The sequence below is a fragment of the Pithys albifrons genome, chromosome 12 (assembly GCF_047495875.1).
Source record: "Pithys albifrons albifrons isolate INPA30051 chromosome 12, PitAlb_v1, whole genome shotgun sequence".
NCBI lineage: Eukaryota > Metazoa > Chordata > Aves > Passeriformes > Thamnophilidae > Pithys > Pithys albifrons.
This window is the reverse complement of record NC_092469.1, coordinates 14,978,596-14,997,095: the sequence shown is the minus strand read 5'-3', so window position 1 is coordinate 14,997,095 and position 18,500 is coordinate 14,978,596. Positions and strand designations below refer to the sequence as shown.

General features: G+C 46.9%; 1 protein-coding gene across 1 annotated transcript in view; it reads left to right on the top strand.

Annotated features, from left to right (window-relative positions):
- The window catches only part of EDC4 (enhancer of mRNA decapping 4), a 33,795-nt gene that overhangs the window by 12,730 nt on the left and 2,565 nt on the right, over positions 1-18,500 (top strand). Inside the window, exons 12-27 of the mRNA XM_071567517.1 lie at positions 113-293; positions 1,544-1,616; positions 2,017-2,108; positions 2,744-2,940; positions 3,710-3,798; positions 4,490-4,643; positions 5,769-6,232; positions 7,992-8,093; positions 9,062-9,214; positions 10,515-10,551; positions 11,327-11,507; positions 13,392-13,547; positions 14,257-14,372; positions 15,037-15,202; positions 16,356-16,542; positions 17,761-17,980. Coding sequence (XP_071423618.1) covers positions 113-293; positions 1,544-1,616; positions 2,017-2,108; positions 2,744-2,940; positions 3,710-3,798; positions 4,490-4,643; positions 5,769-6,232; positions 7,992-8,093; positions 9,062-9,214; positions 10,515-10,551; positions 11,327-11,507; positions 13,392-13,547; positions 14,257-14,372; positions 15,037-15,202; positions 16,356-16,542; positions 17,761-17,980 — 2,568 coding nt within the window. The remainder of the gene's footprint in view (positions 1-112; positions 294-1,543; positions 1,617-2,016; positions 2,109-2,743; positions 2,941-3,709; positions 3,799-4,489; positions 4,644-5,768; positions 6,233-7,991; positions 8,094-9,061; positions 9,215-10,514; positions 10,552-11,326; positions 11,508-13,391; positions 13,548-14,256; positions 14,373-15,036; positions 15,203-16,355; positions 16,543-17,760; positions 17,981-18,500) is intronic.

The following is an 18,500-nucleotide window of genomic DNA, read 5'->3' as shown; positions in this document are numbered from 1 at the left end:
GGCTTTATTGCTCATGTAATTTTCCTCGTTCAGGTGTGAGGCTTTGGAGTCCTCACACATATGCATGGTCTGCTGTGAAAGCCCCGTGACTTGACTTCTCTGATTCTTCCAGGTCTTGTATGTGATGGAGCTGATGCAGAACCAAGAGGAGGGCAAGGCTTACTTCAGCTCCATCTCAGAGTTCCTCCTTACCCACCCAGTGCTAAGCTTTGGCATCCAGGCCGTGAGCCGCTGTCGGTTAAGGCACACTGAGGTGCTCCCAGCAGAAGAGGAAACAGACAACTTGAGTGTAGGTATGTGATGAAGTGATCAGGATTTCTTTCCTGGCTGGTTCTCATGAAAGGCTGGTACTCTTCTCCCAAGTAAAAAGACAAGAGGAAACAGCCTTAAGATGCACCCAGTTAGGTTTAGGTTGATATTTGGAAAATTTTCTCCTCCAGGCTTGAAGCTGGGTGGGTTATCAAGCATGGGAACACAGGATTCGAGGTGCGGCCTCACTGGTGCCAAGTACAGGAGGATGACCATTGTCCTGGTCCTGCTGGCCACACTATTGCTGACACAGGCCAGGATGCCATTGGCCTTCTTAGCCACCTAGGCAGTCTGCTACTGTCAACCAGCACCTGCAGGCCCTTCCCTTCTGGGCTGCTTTACACCCTCTCTTCCCCAAGCCTGTAGTGCTGCAGAGGGTGGTTGTGACCCAAGTGCAGGACCCAGCACTTGGCACTGTTGAGCCTCATACAATTGGCCTCTGCCATTGATTCAGCCTGTCCAGATCCCTCTGTAGACCCTTTCTGCCCTTCAGCAGATCAACACTCCTGCCCACCTTGGTGCACAGCATCTCCCATGGTCTAAGAGAGATGATTGTCCAGCTCTGCTCTGCACTGGTGCTGCCTCACCTTGAGTACTGTGTGCAGTTTGGGCACCACAATATAAAAAAGATGTTAAGCCAATAGTATCCAAAGAAGGGCCATGACAATGGTGAAGGATCTGGAGGGGAAGCAATATGAAGAGCACCTGAGGTCATGTGGTCTCTTCAGCCTGAATAAGGGGAGACCTCACTGCAGTTACAACTTCCTTGTGAGAAGCAGCAGAGGGGCAGGCACCCATCTCTTCACTCTCGATACACCATGAAGCTGAGTTAGGAGATGTTTAGATTTGATACCAGGAAAAGGTTTTTTCACCCAGAGGGTGGTTGAGCACTGGAACAGGCTCCCCAGGAAAGTGATCGCAGCACCAAGCCTGACAGGGTTGAAGGAGTGTTTGGACAGTGCTCTCATGCACATGATGGGATTCTTGGCGTGTCCCATGTAGGGCCTGGAGTTGGACTCTATGATCTTGTTGGGTCCCTTCCATCTCAGCATAGTCTATGATTCTGTGGTGGTGTCTGCAAACTTAATAAGGGTGCACTCGATCCCCTCATCCAGATCATTGATAAAGAGAATGTGTATCATGCTGGTTGTTGCTTGTTCATCCTGCTGCGATGTTTTTGTAGTACTTTGTAGTTACCATGCAACTTCATGTTTTACCTTTGTCACCCTTCCAGAAGGTGCTCCGGGCAGTGGGGCTGTTGAATCAGCAGCGGGTGTGCTGATCAAACTCTTCTGTGTGCATACCAAGTGAGTATGTGTGGCTGCTCCCATAGCCCGTTGTTGGCACTGACCTGTAGAAGTTTAACTTACATAAATTCTTTTGCTCATAACAAAAACTACTTGGACCCATGGCAACTTGTAGCTGTGGCGTGTATGGCCTTACCAGGAGGTAGCCCTGAATGGTACTGTGGCAAGCTAGTATTTTTGTGGCCATGAGTACACAGTGGCTTAAGAGTTGTGCTGAGAAAGGTCTCTCATACCCTGAGTGCCAGAACTGGGTGACACAACTCAGTGAGGATCAGCTTCTGCTGCTTCTGTGGCAGCCAGAAAACACTGAAGCATTTTCCAAGGGAATCAGTTCAGTGAAGAGAAATCTTCTGAGACTTGATGATTCATCAGCTGATCAGAGATGCCTCTTTCTTTTTAGAGCCCTACAGGATGTGCAGATTAGATTCCAGCCTCTTCATAGCCCTGACATGAGTGCATCCATACCTTCCCATGGCTCTCATGAAGACTTTGGTGAGCATGTGTGTTAAATCGATCTTCAATGTTGCTGAGCCTTTAAAGGTTGTTGGGGGCAGCAGAAGGACAGGTTTTGTGTATCTCTTTGTACTAGACTGGTGTAATTGCATAAAGGGTTCTAAATATGGACTAACAGTGAAGCAGGAAGTTGGTTAGATCACAGTGTGAGTCTGGATCTTGGGATATGTTAGACCAGGAGTGCTAATGGTTTTTGCATGCTTGAGTTCATCTTCCTAGGTGATTTGGCACTTGTGCAGGAAACTTGAGGTTTGTCTCTTGTCAGGTGGAAGAGATTGGAATGACAGCAGAGCTTTGGGAGTAGAGGGGCTGGGCTCTTTCAGCTCTTTCACCATACTGGGATGTGGCTGTTAAACTGGCCTTGTGTTCAGGGAGGAAAGGAAGATTGGATATTTTATTATCAAAGCCTGATAAAATCCACTCTAGCATACAAAGAGTAAGCATAACACAGGCTTTGCTTTGCCCTAACATTTGATGGGATGTTATGGGTTTTTTGCTTGTTCCTTTTGTTAACCAAGTATGGCATGCAGTGGCATAAGTTCATACTTTGTGGAATTAAAGCTTTAGTTTGGGTGGAAGTTCCTGTAAATCAATTTGTGTCTCTTCCTTGGAAGCCTTTCCGGACCATATGGCTGATCTAAACACGGAAGGGCTGGGATCTGAGAAGGAATCAGTGCACGGCTCTCAACCAGACCTGCGGCGAATTGCTGATCTGCCTCTGCCAGCTGACTTCCTCTCCCTCTCCAATGACGCCAAGCCCAAGCTGATGACTCCAGATGCATTCATGACACCAAGTACTTCTCTTCAGCAGGTAAACAGAGATCAGCACTGTTATGGTGGTGCAATAGATGGGGTTGGATTTTGGTACTTTTGGGCACTCTTTCTAGGCGCTAATGACTCTGATAGGGTGTGCCAGCTGAATGCAGAGCCCACAGGAAACTCTGCATGTAACCAGACTGAGTAGAGACGTGTTGGCGTGTTTGAAATGCTAAGCTGGCCTAAGCTTGTGTTGTAAGTGTTGTGTTTAGCTGCAAAACTGCTGATGTAGCTGTGCTGTGTAGAACTATGGGTTTGCTAAATAACTGTATCTAAGCTGGGAGACTGCTTTTACTGGTTTAGACGTTGTTTGGAGTTATGATATAACTGTAACAGAAGAAATGCCATTTCTGCCCATCCTGTCTGATGTGATCCTGTGGGAATGAACATCTGAAATTGTCAGGTTTGGGGCTATGCAAACCCTGGCTGTTCAAATGGGGGCTGTTCAGACTTGTGAGACCCCACCTGGAGCACCCCCACTCTCTGCCATAAACTCTCTGCCTCACTGATGAGGTGACACCAGAATGCCACTTTGTCTGGGGAGAGCAGCTCCTCAATAAAAGCAGCTGTGCTTCATTGAGGAGAATGTTTCAGGACTTGCCTTCAGCCAGAGCTTGAGTACCTTAGCAGTACAAGTTGACATATTTATTTTCTATTCTCTCTTCCCCAAAGATTCTTTAGGAGTTTTTCTGGAGCCAGCATTCTCAGGTCAAATTTTGCTGTTGGGCTCTGTCCCCTCCTGATTGCTGTGTATTTCCTTACAGATTGCTGTCTCTCCAGGCAGCAGTGTCAGTTCCCTGACTGCAGTCACAGCCATGAGTAGCACTTCTGTCACGGATACCTCTATGCCCAGGTAATTAGCACACGTGTTAAATAATACATCTGCAGCTAAACCAGTACAGGCCTTCATGGTGGCACAGAGCTGTAGCATGTCTTGTAGGAGAGGAGGTTGTAACCAGACTTAGAAACTGGCCTGAGTCCCAGTGCCCCTATATGGGCAGCTGTTTGCATCCCTGATGCAGCTTGGAGCATGCCTGTTGTCATCCCAGGGGCCAACAAGAGTGTTTCATGTGTGCCTCATAGGGATTCTGTTATTGCATCTCAGTTTTGTTGCTTTGCTTGCTTCTCCCAAAGGGCTGTCATTGTTTACAGGTAAGAGAACACTGCAGCCACCCAGGAGAGAGAGAGAATTGGGACTGGTGGGAAAATCTTACCGGTGTCACAGTGGTTAGTCTGCATAACAGGCAAGAATTCACTTCTGGGGGCTGAGAAAAGGAGAGATCTATCCCTAAACTCTGTACTATGTACACTGAAGATACAACTGGTCCCTTTTCTCACTGACCCCTCAGATTCTAAGGGATTGCAATGCCCCACGTTTTTTTCTTTGTTGTTTCCACCTGGTATCTCTCTGGGCTCTCTGGGGATTAGGAGATGGAGGTGCTCATTGACAGGGAGTAGCTGACCATGATGGAAGGAACAAGGGCTCCTCCACTGACCTGTGATCCCATCTCATGCTTTATTTGTTGGTGTTTCTGTTTCTGCAGACCATCAGAAGACTTGACTGTGAGCCCCAAGATGCAGCTGGACACCAGCCTCACACTGAGTAGCAGTAGCAGCAGTCTCCAGACCAGTCCTAGGAGTCATTCAGTTCTTATCCCAGGCCTCCCTGACAAGCTAACACCAAAGGCACCTGTTCCAGTAAGGCTCCAGATGCTGCTCCCTTCCTTCTCACGGGCCAAGGAGTCTCTCTCTGTGCCTGTACAAGCTGAAATTGCTCAGCCTGGAGAAGCAAAGGGTCTGGGGAAACCTCATTGCAACCTTTCAGTGTTGAAAGGGGCTTATAAAAGAGATGAAGAGTGGTTTTTTTTTTATGGGCAGATAGTGAACGGACAAGTGGCAGTGGTTTTAAACTAGGAAGAGAGGAGATTTACATTTAGTGTTAGAAGCAAATTCTTTATTCAGGGGTTGGTGAGGCCCTGGAACAGACTTACCAGGGCAGTTGTGGATGCCCCATCCCTGAAGGTGTTCAAGGCCAGGTTGGATGGGGATTTTAGCAACCCGGTCTAGTGGAAGATGTTCTGGCTATGGCAGTGGGGTTGAGACAGGATGATCTTTAAGGTCTCTTCCAACCCAAACCTTTCTAGGATTCAATGAAATTACATTTATTTGGGTATTAACAGGGACAGTGTCTGCCCTTTGGAAAACACAGCTGCTGGCACAGACCTGCAGCCCAGTTTACTTACCCACATTGATGGAACTTATCCTTGTGTAAGAGCAGTACGTCTCTAACACATAGAGACAGCTCTAGCTTGGGCTGTCACTATCACAGTGACTGGACGTGGTCAGCCTTTGTATTAGGGGACAGTGCTACCTGGAAAGGTTTATTCCTGTCTGTTGGTCTGATGAGTCTGAAATAGCTCTTTCCTATCCCTAAATTTTAATTTCCAGATGTTGTGTAAAATGGATCATGAACAAAGCTTGAATTTGAAATAAGTTTTCAGTCCAAGAGATGTTCAGTGTTAAAACTAATGTCTTGTGTCACAAAGAAGAGATCATGGAGCAGAGCAGGAAGGTAGAACTGGTGTTATATTTTCTTTTGAAAGTGGGTTCAAACTTGCATTAGCTTAAGTGCGTTGTTAGCCCAGCTGAGAGTCCATTACAAGTCCCAGGGCCCCTTTCCATCCGATGAACAAGTAGCAGACAGGGATCACATGAGGTTAGGATACAGCAAACTGTTTCCAGACGTGGTTGGTGTGAGGTACTAGGGATTCTTGAGGTGTGCTTGCGTTACCCTGAAGGCTCTTTTTTGATTTTTGTCTGCAGGTCACTGCAGGAAACTCCTCTCTAGCACTGGAGCTGCAGGAGGTGGAGCCCTTGGTGGTGCCCCAGGCTTCTCCCACCCGTGAGCGCTCGCCAGACGTCATTTCCTCTGCTTCCACGGCCATGTCCCAGGATATCCCAGAGATTGCTTCTGAGACCCTGCAGCGCAGCTTTGCGGCGGCCCCGTCGGGGCTGCCTGCGGAGGTGCTGGAGCCCAGTCACCACACAGACAGCATGGCCTCTGCTGCCTCAGCCCTGCATCTGCTGTCTCCCAGGAACCGGCACAGTTCCGAGCACAGCCACCACTCTTTGGACATGCCTCCAGTGGAGGTGGACAGACTGAATGCTCCATCATTACTGGAGACTGCTTTAACTCAGGAAAATGCATCTTCTGACAGTGTTGTGAGTCAGCCATGGCCAGCAGCTCCTGACATAACCAGAGAAACCAGGAACAGCATGGCAGACAGGTAATCACTTGGGTTTGTCTCGCTTAGGGCAAATTGCCAATTTGCCAGCTTGGTGAAAAGCTCTTAAGTTGTGATTAATCCAGAGCAGTTCTTCATCCCTCTTTCCATTATAGGATCTGATGAGTCAGCCTTCCTATGTGCTTGGTCTGTATGCTCTGTCCTCAACTTCCTAGGTCAGCTCTAACCATTTTTGCTCAGTGATACCCTTTGCAGCATAAATGTTAAAAAGGTGGGAAGTGGAAAGTCTACTTTGTTGGCCTTCACGTTCACCTGGACGTTTGAGATGGGATTTTTTTTTTCTGCTCTGGATATCAAACCAGTACAAGCTAAACTCTGCCCCAGGCGATGCATTCATGCAGGCTTTTGTTGACTCAACTGGCACATAACTGACAGGTTTGGTTATGTGTTAATTGTATATATCTCTTCTAGGATTGGCTTGGCGCAGTTAGTGTTATAAATAAAGTACTTTAGCAGTCAGAAAATGAGTGGCAGTGTCTCCATGGAGCAAGAATGCAGAATGGTGCAACATCACTTAGCCTGCTTTCCAGGAACAAGCTGTTACTCTGGAGCAGCGCTGGGATAGATCACAGAATTAGTGCCCCTGTCTTGTAGTGGGATGGGAACAGCATCTGACATCTCCAGACTGTCTGGGCCAGGGCTACATGCACTGTGAGAGCCTGAAAATACCTTCATTTTTAGCAGGACTCCCAGACTGAGAGGTCAGTCTTGCCCCTCAGGTAATCCTGGACTGTTCCCCGAACAGAATTTCAAGAGAAAGGACTCACCTTGTGCCTCCACATCTGAGAATGCTGCTTCAGGGAACAGTCCCAACTCTGATGGCTCTGGAAGGACATCAAGACTGTCTCTACACAATGTTTTTGCTTTTACTCATAATATGAACTTGAGAAAATATTTTTATAGGAGTTTTGCAACTCCCCTCAATCCTTACTCTGTACCTTACTCTGTTTTCATTCTTCTGGACTTCTCATATCAGAATATCAGATCAGCTGTCTCTGACTGAGAGATTTCACAAATGCTCACCTCTGTTTAAAGATCAACCTGCAATTTGGATTCAGGCAGACTTAGCTTACAGCCCAGAAACACATGCAGTTTTCTTTCGAAAGTGAAACACAGACTGGATCCACTGTTACAATTCTGTTCTGTCTGGTAGGGCTGACCCCTCGAATTCATGCACTTTGTCAGACACTTGAAAGAACTGAGAAGCACTTAAAATTTTTGCTCCAGTGACGAGTATTACTTGAGGTAAAACAAACTCTGAGATTAGCTCAGTTGGTTAAAACCTTGGTTGTAATAATGCCAAGGTCATGGGTTCAATCCCCTGTGTGGGCCATTGACTTAAGAGTTTGACTCGATGATACTTGTGGGTTCCTTCCAACTCAGAATAGTCTGTGATTCTGTGAAACCCAAGATCATGCCATTCACAGGATTATGCTGTGCTGCCAGGTTTGAGTGGTGACTTACCTGTTTTGAATGAATGTTAACTGGGAGATTGTTCTTGGTTAGTGCTGAAAGCGTAGCTGAACTGCTTCTCCCTTCTTAAAGCCACCAGAAAAGCAGATGGAGAAGTTCAAATGTTTGGTGCCTCTAAACAACACTTGTTGCTTTTCAGACCATCAGATCAGTGTGCTGTTGGTTTTTTTTAGAGACTTTCTATCAGGGTCTCTCATGAGACATGGAAAGAGCAAATATCCAAGCTGAAAGAGACTGTCGTGATGGTATTTTCCTTTTTCCCCTCTAGCCCAAGGGATGAGGTTGAAGAAAAGCACAAGAGCTCTTCCTACCATCGACACAGCTACCACCTGCTGCAGCATGACAGCCAGGATGCCAGTGCAGAACAAAGGTACCAGAGTGCTCAGCCCCTTCTCTCATCCTGCACGGACTCAGTTCAGGCTGTATTTGTGCTTCTGTCCCCAGCAAGCCTTCACATGTGGGGTGAATGTCTCTGCTTTGTCTCCTGAATTAACGTGTGTGTGCAGCCTGGCTTCCATAATGTTCTGGTGACTCCATCTGATCTCTGGATTGGCCTCTGTGCATTCTCCAGTTTATGCTCTGTAGGGAGGGGTTTGATTGTGCTGCTTCTAAGAGCACGGACCAAGCTGGATTTAATTACCTGTAAAAATCAACTCAGGGATCAGTTTCAAAACACTGTGCCTTAGATAACGTAGTGAGGGTGCCTCGAGAGTTAGTTTCTTGCTTTTGATACCTTTTCTCTCTCATGAGCCCTCCTAAATCTCTGTGGGTATATTCTGTGTGCTTGACAAGCTCAGCCCTGTTTGACAGCTGAAGGTTCATTCATAATCGACACTTAAAGTCAGACTGAAATGTGCTACCTGTATTGGAGAGCTGGTTAGCACGTGAAAGTCTCCACGGTACTGAGAATCACAGACTTCTTAGGCTCACGTGGTTCTCCTCTGTTCCTGCAGTGCTTTCTGCATTCAGTGCTTGTTGTCTGTAAGCTGTAAGGATGTGCTATGCTTGGGTTTATGTACCTCTGTGTGTGTGTGTGTGTAGCAAGGACAGGCATCATTCCACCACGCTGCCTGAGCCATGGCTGACCTTAATGCAGGGACCCTTCATGTATTGCTATACACAGCACTTGAGCTCAGCCTGAGCAGACCTGGATCAAAGTAGAGCATCCTGTGCTGAGCTCTAGAGTTGTCTCTGTTAAAGATCAAGGTGGGAGTGTCCTTGGCTTGTGTGACTCTGTCTGTGTTTGGATGAAGAGCCGAGTGTGCATCACCTCCCTTAGCGAAGACAGGCACTGTCTGGTATTGCAAGTGATGTCCTCTCCCTGCTGTTCCCTCATAGTGACCATGATGATGAAGTTGCAAGCTTGGCTTCTACATCAGGTGGATTTGGTGCCAAAGCATCTGCACAGAGGCTGCCTGTGAAGGACTGGAAGGTCAAGGCATCCCCCCGGGCTTCCCCAAAGCTAAAGCGGAAGGGCAAGAAAGATGACGGGTACGCTGGGCTTGCCAGAGTACAGGGGGCTGTGGGACCAGCTGAGCAGGGCCACAACTTGTAGCTATTACGGTCTGAGTCTGGGCAGCAGCCAAGTGCTCACAACCCTCTCCCTGTTATGCAAAGGGCAGTAACTCCACAGAAAATGTTGCTGGTTACTCAGACACCGACTGCCACTGATTGCCACTCAGGGATATGGGAATCGGTTCTGCACTATCTTTCCAGCTGGGACTTAAAATCCAACATACAGCTTCAGAAGAATGTGTGAGACATAAATTGGAAGCTGTGGACATTGGATCCTTTTCCATATTTCAGTGAAAACTTCATTGAAACTGTGATGCTGGGCATATCACAGTGGCCACCATTTCTAATTGGCTTCTGCACACTGGCACAATACTCTGTTTCAACAGTATCTATCATTTGTTACCTGCTTCCTGCTTTTGTGTGTTTCTAAACATGCCCATATCAATGACTTGTAAGTGAAAATTGATGACTGGAAAGGTGTGCCCATGGCATGTTAGACCAATCTGTCTGAATTAGTGTGAGAAGGGCAGCACAGCTCCTGCATGGGGCTCTCTCCTTTTCTTGTGTTCCCACAGGGCTGTAAGTGGGATCTCTAGCTGTGCAGATCACAACAAAGATGGACTGTGGCATTAAGTTTCTGGCTGTGGTTCTTCACAGTGACACTCAGAAGTCTTTGGCTTTTGAAATTACTTCCATTTTTCCTCAATCCTTTTAAAGTTGCTGAGTGGATGCTGCCTGGGAACCACAAATGTTTACTTTCCTTCACAGAGCTGTTAATTTAATGGAGACATGCAATATTAGTAGATCAGTTCAGGGATTTTCTTTAGTCTGCTGTGTAAGCTGGAGTGCATCACTAGATTCTTCACTTTGAGAGCAGGAATCACTCTAGATGATTTGAAGCTGATTAATTCTAAATTTTAACAAATGTATACTTCTTTTTTCTTTGGTAAAATATCAGACCTTCAAAAGCTGTTTGGAAAAGTCTTCCCTAGCTTCAAATTTGGACACAACTGATAAATCATTGTGTATTGTTCTTTGTAACAGTCCTCATTAACACTTGGTTCAAGTCTTCTCCCTGCAAAGGGGCCAGTCTGTAAGGAACTTGAGGGCCTATGAATACTGCAAATGATGGAGTCACCTTCCAAGAAGAAGTATGAGCTGGAGTGTAAAAAAGTGTAAAATCTAAACCAACCAATCTGTTTTGGCAGAGGGCTTGAATAATAAGAGAAGTTAATAGACATATTTGAGTTACTACTCTTTCTCTTTTTATTTTCAGGGATGTGAACCAGTCGCCAAGATCTTCTAACAACCAGGTGAGTCAGAACTGCTCCGTGTGATGCTTCTATTTACTGTCTTTCTAAAGACCTTAGAGAAAGTTCATCCCAGTTCCTTGAAGTACCACAGGTCATGCCTGAGCAGGTTAAGATGGGGCTGCACTTGGGCTTGGCATTGCTCTGTGCTCACACACAGCAGAGAAGGAGCTGCTCTGTGTTCTTCAGACTGATGACTTCCTTCTCACCTTTGCCTGTGCCTGCACTGGGTGCAAGACAAGCTGTTCCCAGCAGAGGAAGGGTTGCAGTGGGACTGGCTGGGATGTATAACTACCCTTGTTTAGTGTTCATCTTTTAGCTATTCTGAGCATGTGATTTATACTTCTCCAGTTGTTGGGTTATTCATTAAGGACATGAAGGAGCTGAAAAAGTGCTCTAAGAAACCTCCTTGCTGTCCTGATTGCACAACTCTTTCGTGAGTAATTGAGGTCATCATTTACATTCGGAGGCCTGAACACTCTCTCAGTACCTGCCCAGAAGTGAATATAATCTGTTTTCTTCCATCTTCTTTTAGGTGTTTTGAAGGGAGCCTTGAATGTAAACATTGATAATCTGAGCAACCATTTATGAATTCCATGCAGGAACCTTGCTTTATCAGTGTCTGCCTTGGGACAAAAGTACTTAGAAACAGGCTGGCCCTGATTTCTGTGTGCTGTTACACTTCAGTTTCAGAACAGGGGTTGACTCAATACTGAGTGAAAAGCTGGGCTGATCTCTGATCCTGTTAGAAATTAATACTTGTCCTCTCCATGTGTAGGTGACACCAGAGTTCCAGGACGAGCTGATGTGCATACTGAGGAGCCAACAGCGGGAGCTTTCCGACCTGCGGCAGAACCAGATGGAGCTGCTGCAGAGACTCACGGACCACCTCGATGCCATTCAGAGCTCCCTTATGGGCCACATGGAGAGGGTGGTTGACTCCCAGCAGGAGCAGGAGCGTATCCTTATTTGCAAATGTTGCATGGCAGTTGAGTGGAAGGCTGCAAGGCAGACTAGAGGCATGAGGAAGGCACAGGAAGTTCAAGGATTTTGGGAGTGCAAGGCCATAAGTGCAGTGCAATTGTCTGACTGCTGCAGTATAACTATTTCAGTTCATCTCAGTCCCTTTCTAAGGGCAAGAAACTCAGACATACAACAGGGAAGAACTGACACTCTCTCCATTCCACTGAAATCTTAGTTACTCATTAAGCCATAAGTGGTGCAGTGCTGATAGAGACCAGAGGTGCACCTAATACATTATCTGACCTCAGGCAGTAGCCAGTTGCATGGGAGTAATTACAGGATGATCCTTTCCTTCCTTTCCTCCTTAAGGCAAGTCTGTGCTTGCACCACAAATAGCATCCAACTGCCATACTGCATAGCTGGATATAGAATTATGTTGTCTGTATGCATTTATACATCTGGTGGTCTACAGATCCCTTATGTGTTTCTGAAAAGTATTTTCTTTTGATGCCTTCAAACCTGGTATCCAGTTATTTTTATCATATTGTCAGTAGCTGGTTTCCTGTGCACCTTTTGTTGCACTGAATGTTCCCCAAATCAAGCAGCTCTAGCCGATGTCATGTCTGCCACCACTCTTAATGTCTATGACCATAGTTTTCTGTGTTAATTAGTCCCGAATTTTCCTTTTTTGATCATCAGGCTGTTATTCGTAGATAGTTTAGATAGCTTTCTACTGAATTTTACCGTCTAGAACTATACTGTTATTACTAGAATAATTTTTCCCTGTCTGCACTGAATTTTGTCAGCAACTGAATTGTCATTTCATTGTTTGTTTTTGTTGGTGTTTGGTGTTTGTTTGTTTAAGATGTGTTTGTGTGTTGGTGCCTTCAGAGAGCTTAGTTGCTTCATGAAGCTGAGTAGCCTGAGGTCTGTGTCTGCTGCTGTGCACTATATGCTTTATGTTCACTAATTCCATCCTGTAGAAACATTTTTGCCAGTTTGCTTTTTATGGATATTGAACTTGTTCATTTCTGTAGTGTCCTGGTTTGGGCTTGGAAGGAGTTAGTTTTCATCACAGCAACTCATATGTGTTATATTCTGGATTTGTGACCAAAACTACATTGATAACACATTGATGTTTTTGCTGTTGCTAAACCCTGTCAAGGTCTTCTCTGTGTCTCACACTGCTCCACCAGGGAGGCGCTCAGGGTGGGCAAAAGTTGGGACACACAGCCAGGCGAGCTGACCCCCAGTGACCAAAGGGATGTCCCACCCAGTATGACATTGTGCTCAGCAATAACGCCTGGGGAAAAGGAGGACGGAGAGGACATGATGGTGTTTGCCTTCCCCAGTCACTGTTAGGCCTGAGGGAGCCCTGCTTTCCTGGGAAGGGCTGAACACCTGCTCACTGATGAAAAGTAGTAAATTAATTCCCTCTTTTCCTTGGCTGGCATGTACAGTTTTTGGTTTACTTCTTAAACTGTCTATCTCACCTGTGAACTTTCTTACTTTTACCCTGCCTGTCCTTTCCCCTGTCCTGCTGCAGAGTAGTGAGTGAGCAGCTGTTGGGCGTTGAGCTGCCTATGGCACAGCTCAGTTAACCCACAATATGTAGGGAGCACTAGTGTTGAGCTTCTTTTAGCTGTTTGAATTTTCTACCACATCTTCCAGAGCTCTTCTCTCACCCTGATCATTTGTTTAAGAGCACCCTGTTTACAGGAACACAGCAGTAATATTGTTCAACTCTTCTTTCATCAGAGCTGTGAATTTGCTCCCACTGAGCCTCTGGAGGTGAGGCTGCTGTCCATCTTTGTGGATAAGAATGTTGTGACTAGAGAGGAAATCTGTTGTTTGTGCTCCTTAACATGTGTTCTTACTAGAAAGAAGACTAGACCGAGTGCTGACGGAAGGGCAGCAGCGCAATGGGCAGCTCCAGGAGCATCTGTCTCAGCAGCTCTCTCAGTCCCTGTCCACAGCTGTGTGTAACCGTCTGGAGAGGACCATTCGTGAGGAGATGAAGAAGAGTGTGCCCCAGTGTGAGTGTTGCTGCCTGGGTTTGGGAGGTGAATCCCTGGTTAGCTCCACAGGGATTGAGAGCACTGTGCCTGGGAGTTGGTACTAAATGAAGTAGGAGTTGGGTTGCATGAAGAACAGTCACTGCACATCCATCTGCTGCAGGCCCCACTGTAATCTGAGAAGGGGAGCTGTGGTTTAGAAGAAGTATGAGGCTCCCAGAGGGAATGCCTTCCCAGGGAGTGTGGCCTGACCTTCCATTATAACTCCATGAAGCCTTCAGAGTCCATTCAGTGGAGAAAAGTGAAAGAGGCTAATGAGTTTGGAAATGTTGAGACTTGACTGGAGCAAACTTCAACCTGTCTTTGCCCTTCTTTGATGCACTGGTACCATCCATGTAAAGAATATTCCAAAAAATACTGGTGGGAAAGCCTTCAGCCAGTAGCTGCCTGAAGCAGGGCTACCTGCTTTTTCAGATCAGGTCAGCCGTGAGTTTGTCATGCCATGTCTTGAAAACCTTCAAGGCTGGAGATTCCACAGCCTCTCTGGTGACTTCCAGAGCTGTACCACCTTCCTAGCAAAAGGTTTCTCCAAATGTCCAACCAAAGTGTGTGACCATTGTCCCCCACTGTGTTGTATCCAAGAATGATTTGATTGCATTTTCTTTTTTGGGTTTGAAGTGTGACTTAAGGCTTAAAACTGCAACAAAATACATGTTTGTATTGTGAATAGGCATTTCCAAGAGCATGGACCCTACTGTTAGCCAGCTAAATAACACTATTGCTGCCAAGCTCACTGCTGTTGAGGGGACACTGAAAGAGAATATCACCAAGCTAGTGAAATCAAAGGTAAGGAGAACTAGACCAGCTTTTACTGAGGACATTGCATTGTCACCTGCCTGGGTAGCAACTTATACCTTTTTTCCCTCACCTCTGCTTCTGGGTAATGCCAGTTTAGCTCCCAGTGATCAAAGCTCTGTGCTGGACTCATTAAGGGAACAAGCTCATTGTATGCTCCCCTGCTTGCTTTGCCTCGTTAACACATTTTTTCGTTTACCAAGTTGTTCATTTTCTACTAGAGTAGAGATTCTCACCACAGCAGTGGCTTTTAGGGCCAACTCAATCAGCCAAGTGATGAAAGTTTGACTGGCTCCACTCTGTTCTCCATTTCTGTGTTATTTAGGGAGCACAAGCTGCTAACTTACCTTGGCAGGGAATAGTGGTTTGTGGGAGGGAAGGAGGGAAAGGGGAAAGAAGTTGTGTCTGACTGTGCCATCTTCCCTTGCTCTGCAGCAGAACTGCAGGGAAATGGTGATGTTCTTGGGCAGCCCTTCGGCAGGCAGATACTCTGCCTGCTGTAGCCATGATGCAACCCGGTCAGTGGGAAGGGCAGGGGGAGTGTACACTTCTGAACCTGGGCTGTCCCTGTCTGGTGTGGGTGTGTTGCAGTGTTAACATTCTCAGTCTGCAGCAGGCTGTTAATTTTCTGGAATCTTCTGTGTGTGCTTGTAAGAACCTTACAGACAGCGTTGTGAGGGCAACAGCCGATACGCTGCAGGGGCCGATCCAGTCGGCATACAGGGAAGCGTTCCAGAGCATCGTGCTGCCGGCGTTCGAGAAGAGCTGCCAGTCCATGTTCCAGCAAATCAATGACACCTTCAAGCAGGGCACACAGGAATGTGAGTGGGTTTTCTTCTTCAAGTTTTCTCTGCACAGTCCGTTTACATTAGTGGCTGACAACATACTGGCCTTAGGCCTTTGCCTTTCAGAGTTTCACTGGTGACTGTTTAACCTCTTAGCCCATCCGTGTGCTCCATTTCACACCTGGGAAGCAGAAGTCAGGAGATTTTTATGGGTGGTGCTGTAAGATTCAACTCTGGGCTTTGTAGCCCAAATAGTGAAACATTTGGCCACGTTCTCTGAGTCTGTAACTTCATCTATTGAACAGTAAAGACCAGCTGTAGGATGACGCCATCCTGGTGTCAGGAAGATGGTGAAGGGAGAGGGTAGCAGTCCTGCAGCTAGGCCCTCATCTCAGAGGGATAATGGATTAGAGAAGGTTGGAGAAGGGTACAGGGATGACTAGAGGTTAAACAGTGGCTGAACAGTGTAAACATATTCAGGCTGGAAAAAAGAAGAATATACCCTTAAGTAAGGAAAAACTGAACACTGATGCACTGGAGATCATCTTTCTTGTTCTCAGACATGGGATACAGGTCCTTGGCCTTCTGGGAGGCCAGGCAGGTATTACTCTGCAGAGCTGAGTTCTGAGGGGGGCTGAATGTGGCCAGTGGCTTCTGTTGGCCGTAGATCTGCAGAGTGTCTCCAGCTGCTGTTTATATTGCATCCTCCTTCTTCACAAGTCTCCCACAAGTACTAGAGTTTCTCCCTTTTGATTAGACCAGTTCATAAAATACTTTCAAACACAGCATTTAAATCTCTGCAGACATGATTTCTTTTTTTTCAGGAATGTTCCCCCTCTTTCTTCATTAGCATTGAAGTAACACAGATCACAATTCACACTGTATATGAAATAAAATCACCCTCACTCCCACATTTATCTCCCCTGAACAAAGAACACCTGTAAATGTCTGTTGTAAGAGAACTCATGACTTTGTTGCTGTGCTGTGTGATCCCACATGATGGGGAGGCTGGAAGCAGAGTTTCTAGGTTAGTGTAACACAGCCCAAAACAAGGCTTGTGTGTTCTACCCTCTCCTGTGCTCATACACTGGCACAGTAATTGTTTCTGCTGGAGAACGTGCTGGATTTCTACCCTGATAATCTTCACAGGTACAGATGGCACAAACGTCTCCCCCTTTGCTTGTTGCAGATATCCAGCAGCTTGAGACTCACTTGAAGAACAAGAAGGTACGAGAACAGGAGGTCCGGGACCCGCTGCTGAATCAGCTTCGGCAGCTCATCAGCACCTTCCAGAGCACCACGGAGCAGTTGGCGTCCACTGTGGCAGCCAGTGTCCACACCGAGGTGCAGCATCAGCTGCACATTATTGTGGGCAAGTAAGTTGGCAGCTGGGCACGTGGAAAGAAATGTCAGTGAGAGAGGTACATGCATTTGTCACAAGCACCTGTCCCTGCTTAGTTGTGGAACCCGTTTGCAACAAGTACTATAGGGCTGCTTGTTGGCCCTGCACAGTATGGTAAAGCACGTGGGCTGGTGGAACTGTTGCCCTCGGAAGGTTTTTTTGTATAGCTGGGAGATCAGGGCATGCTTTCCCCAAGGTCCCATGTGCACATTAGATGACAGAAGGACCTAAGGCAGCCCCTAAGCACGTTCGAGTCTGAACACTTGCTGAAGTAATTTCAGAAAAGTCTTTTGATGGCTTTTCATTACTCCCTGTCCTCAGGCATACGGTTTCTGCAGGTTACTCTCACTCCTCCCAACAGCTCTGCAGCAATTCACACTGGGCATTCCTGGTTTTAGGATGTGATCCTGGCAGTGCCTTCAGCACATTCATGCCATGAGGCTGGTGGCAGGTTGCCTGGCATTAAGATTGGCTGGTGGTCACTTGCAGGGCAGAATGCCTATATTTTAAGACATTAGAACATATGTCAGCACACACTGGGATCTTCCATGCAAGTCAGAGTTGCCAGGAAGGCCACCAGACTAAATCCTGTTCTTGTTGCATGGACTGTGCTTGCTCCCAGGGAAGTCTTGCTATTCTGCCTGCGGTAGAGCAGATTTGATGCTTTGTGCCTTTGTCCGAGGAGAGAATCCAGCCCTTTGTGGGCGGAAAGGTGTCACACACAGCAGCAGAGTCTGCACTGTGAACTGCTCTTCTATAGAGTAGTCACAGGCACAGTGTGTGTTTTCATTCTAAAGGTGTCATCTGCACATTAGGAACTGCATGTAGTGGATCTGAGATAGTAACCTGGGCCCATTCAGGGATGACCCTACAGTTTAGTTACCTTGCTTGTAAGCCAGAAACATTAAAGATTTAAAACGTTGTATCATGAGAGACTTAGTTCTCTGTAACATCCACTTTCCTGCACAGAATCCCAGCATGTTCCATGTGCACCCTGGGACATTGAGTTGTTGGACACAGAGTTCTGATGCCTGTACCTCAGAGTTATTTGTATGAACCCTTTGGGAGCCACACTACAAAAACCACATCGGCCTGTGCTTTCTCGCTGGTACCAGCTTTGTGTGCAGTGTTATCCCTTAGCTCTTCGTTCTCCAAGATACCCATGGGTTTTGTTCTGTTTTGGTTTTTGTAGCTTGCAGGAGTCTATTTTGGCCCAGGTGCAGAGAGTCATTAAAGGAGAGGTGAGCCTGGCTATGAAGGAGCAGCAGGCAGCTGTCACCTCGAGCATCGTCCAGGCGATGCGCTCGGCAGCCGGGACGCCAATCCCCTCTACTCACTTGGATTTCCAGTCCCAGCAGACTCACATCCTTCAGCTACTCCAGCAGGGACACCTCAACCAAGCTTTCCAGCAGGTACCTAGTTTTTCTGGCAGTGAATTGCTGCTTGTTGGGGAGTGGGGAGGAAAAAGGGCTCCTTGGGGTGGGGATATAATCCCACTACAGCTTACGCAGATGACTGAAAAGACCTGTGGCAGTGGACTGCTTGAGGGGTCAGTTGCTCTCATGCAGGTGGAGCCAGAGACGTGCAGGTTCCATGATTTGGTAGCAGTTGAGTTCCTTCATCTCTGCCTGTGCCCTGTCAGGACAGTGTCAGCACTCCAGTAAACCAGCATGTTTTGCCATTGGCAGTGGCATGTGGTGCACCCCCAAAGAGCTACAGCTTCATAAGCCTCTCCAGGCAGATCTGCCAGCTGGGACCTGACCTTGCCTTTGCCTTTGAATATGTAGGCAGATCGGTTTGAACTGCCCCAAAAAAAACTTCCCTGTGAATGAACAGACACAGAGTATATACCAGGAGCCCAAACACAGCCCTGCTGGCACGTACAACAGAAGTGCAGAGTTTGCTCCCAGAGGAGCCATTTAGTGCTCCAGG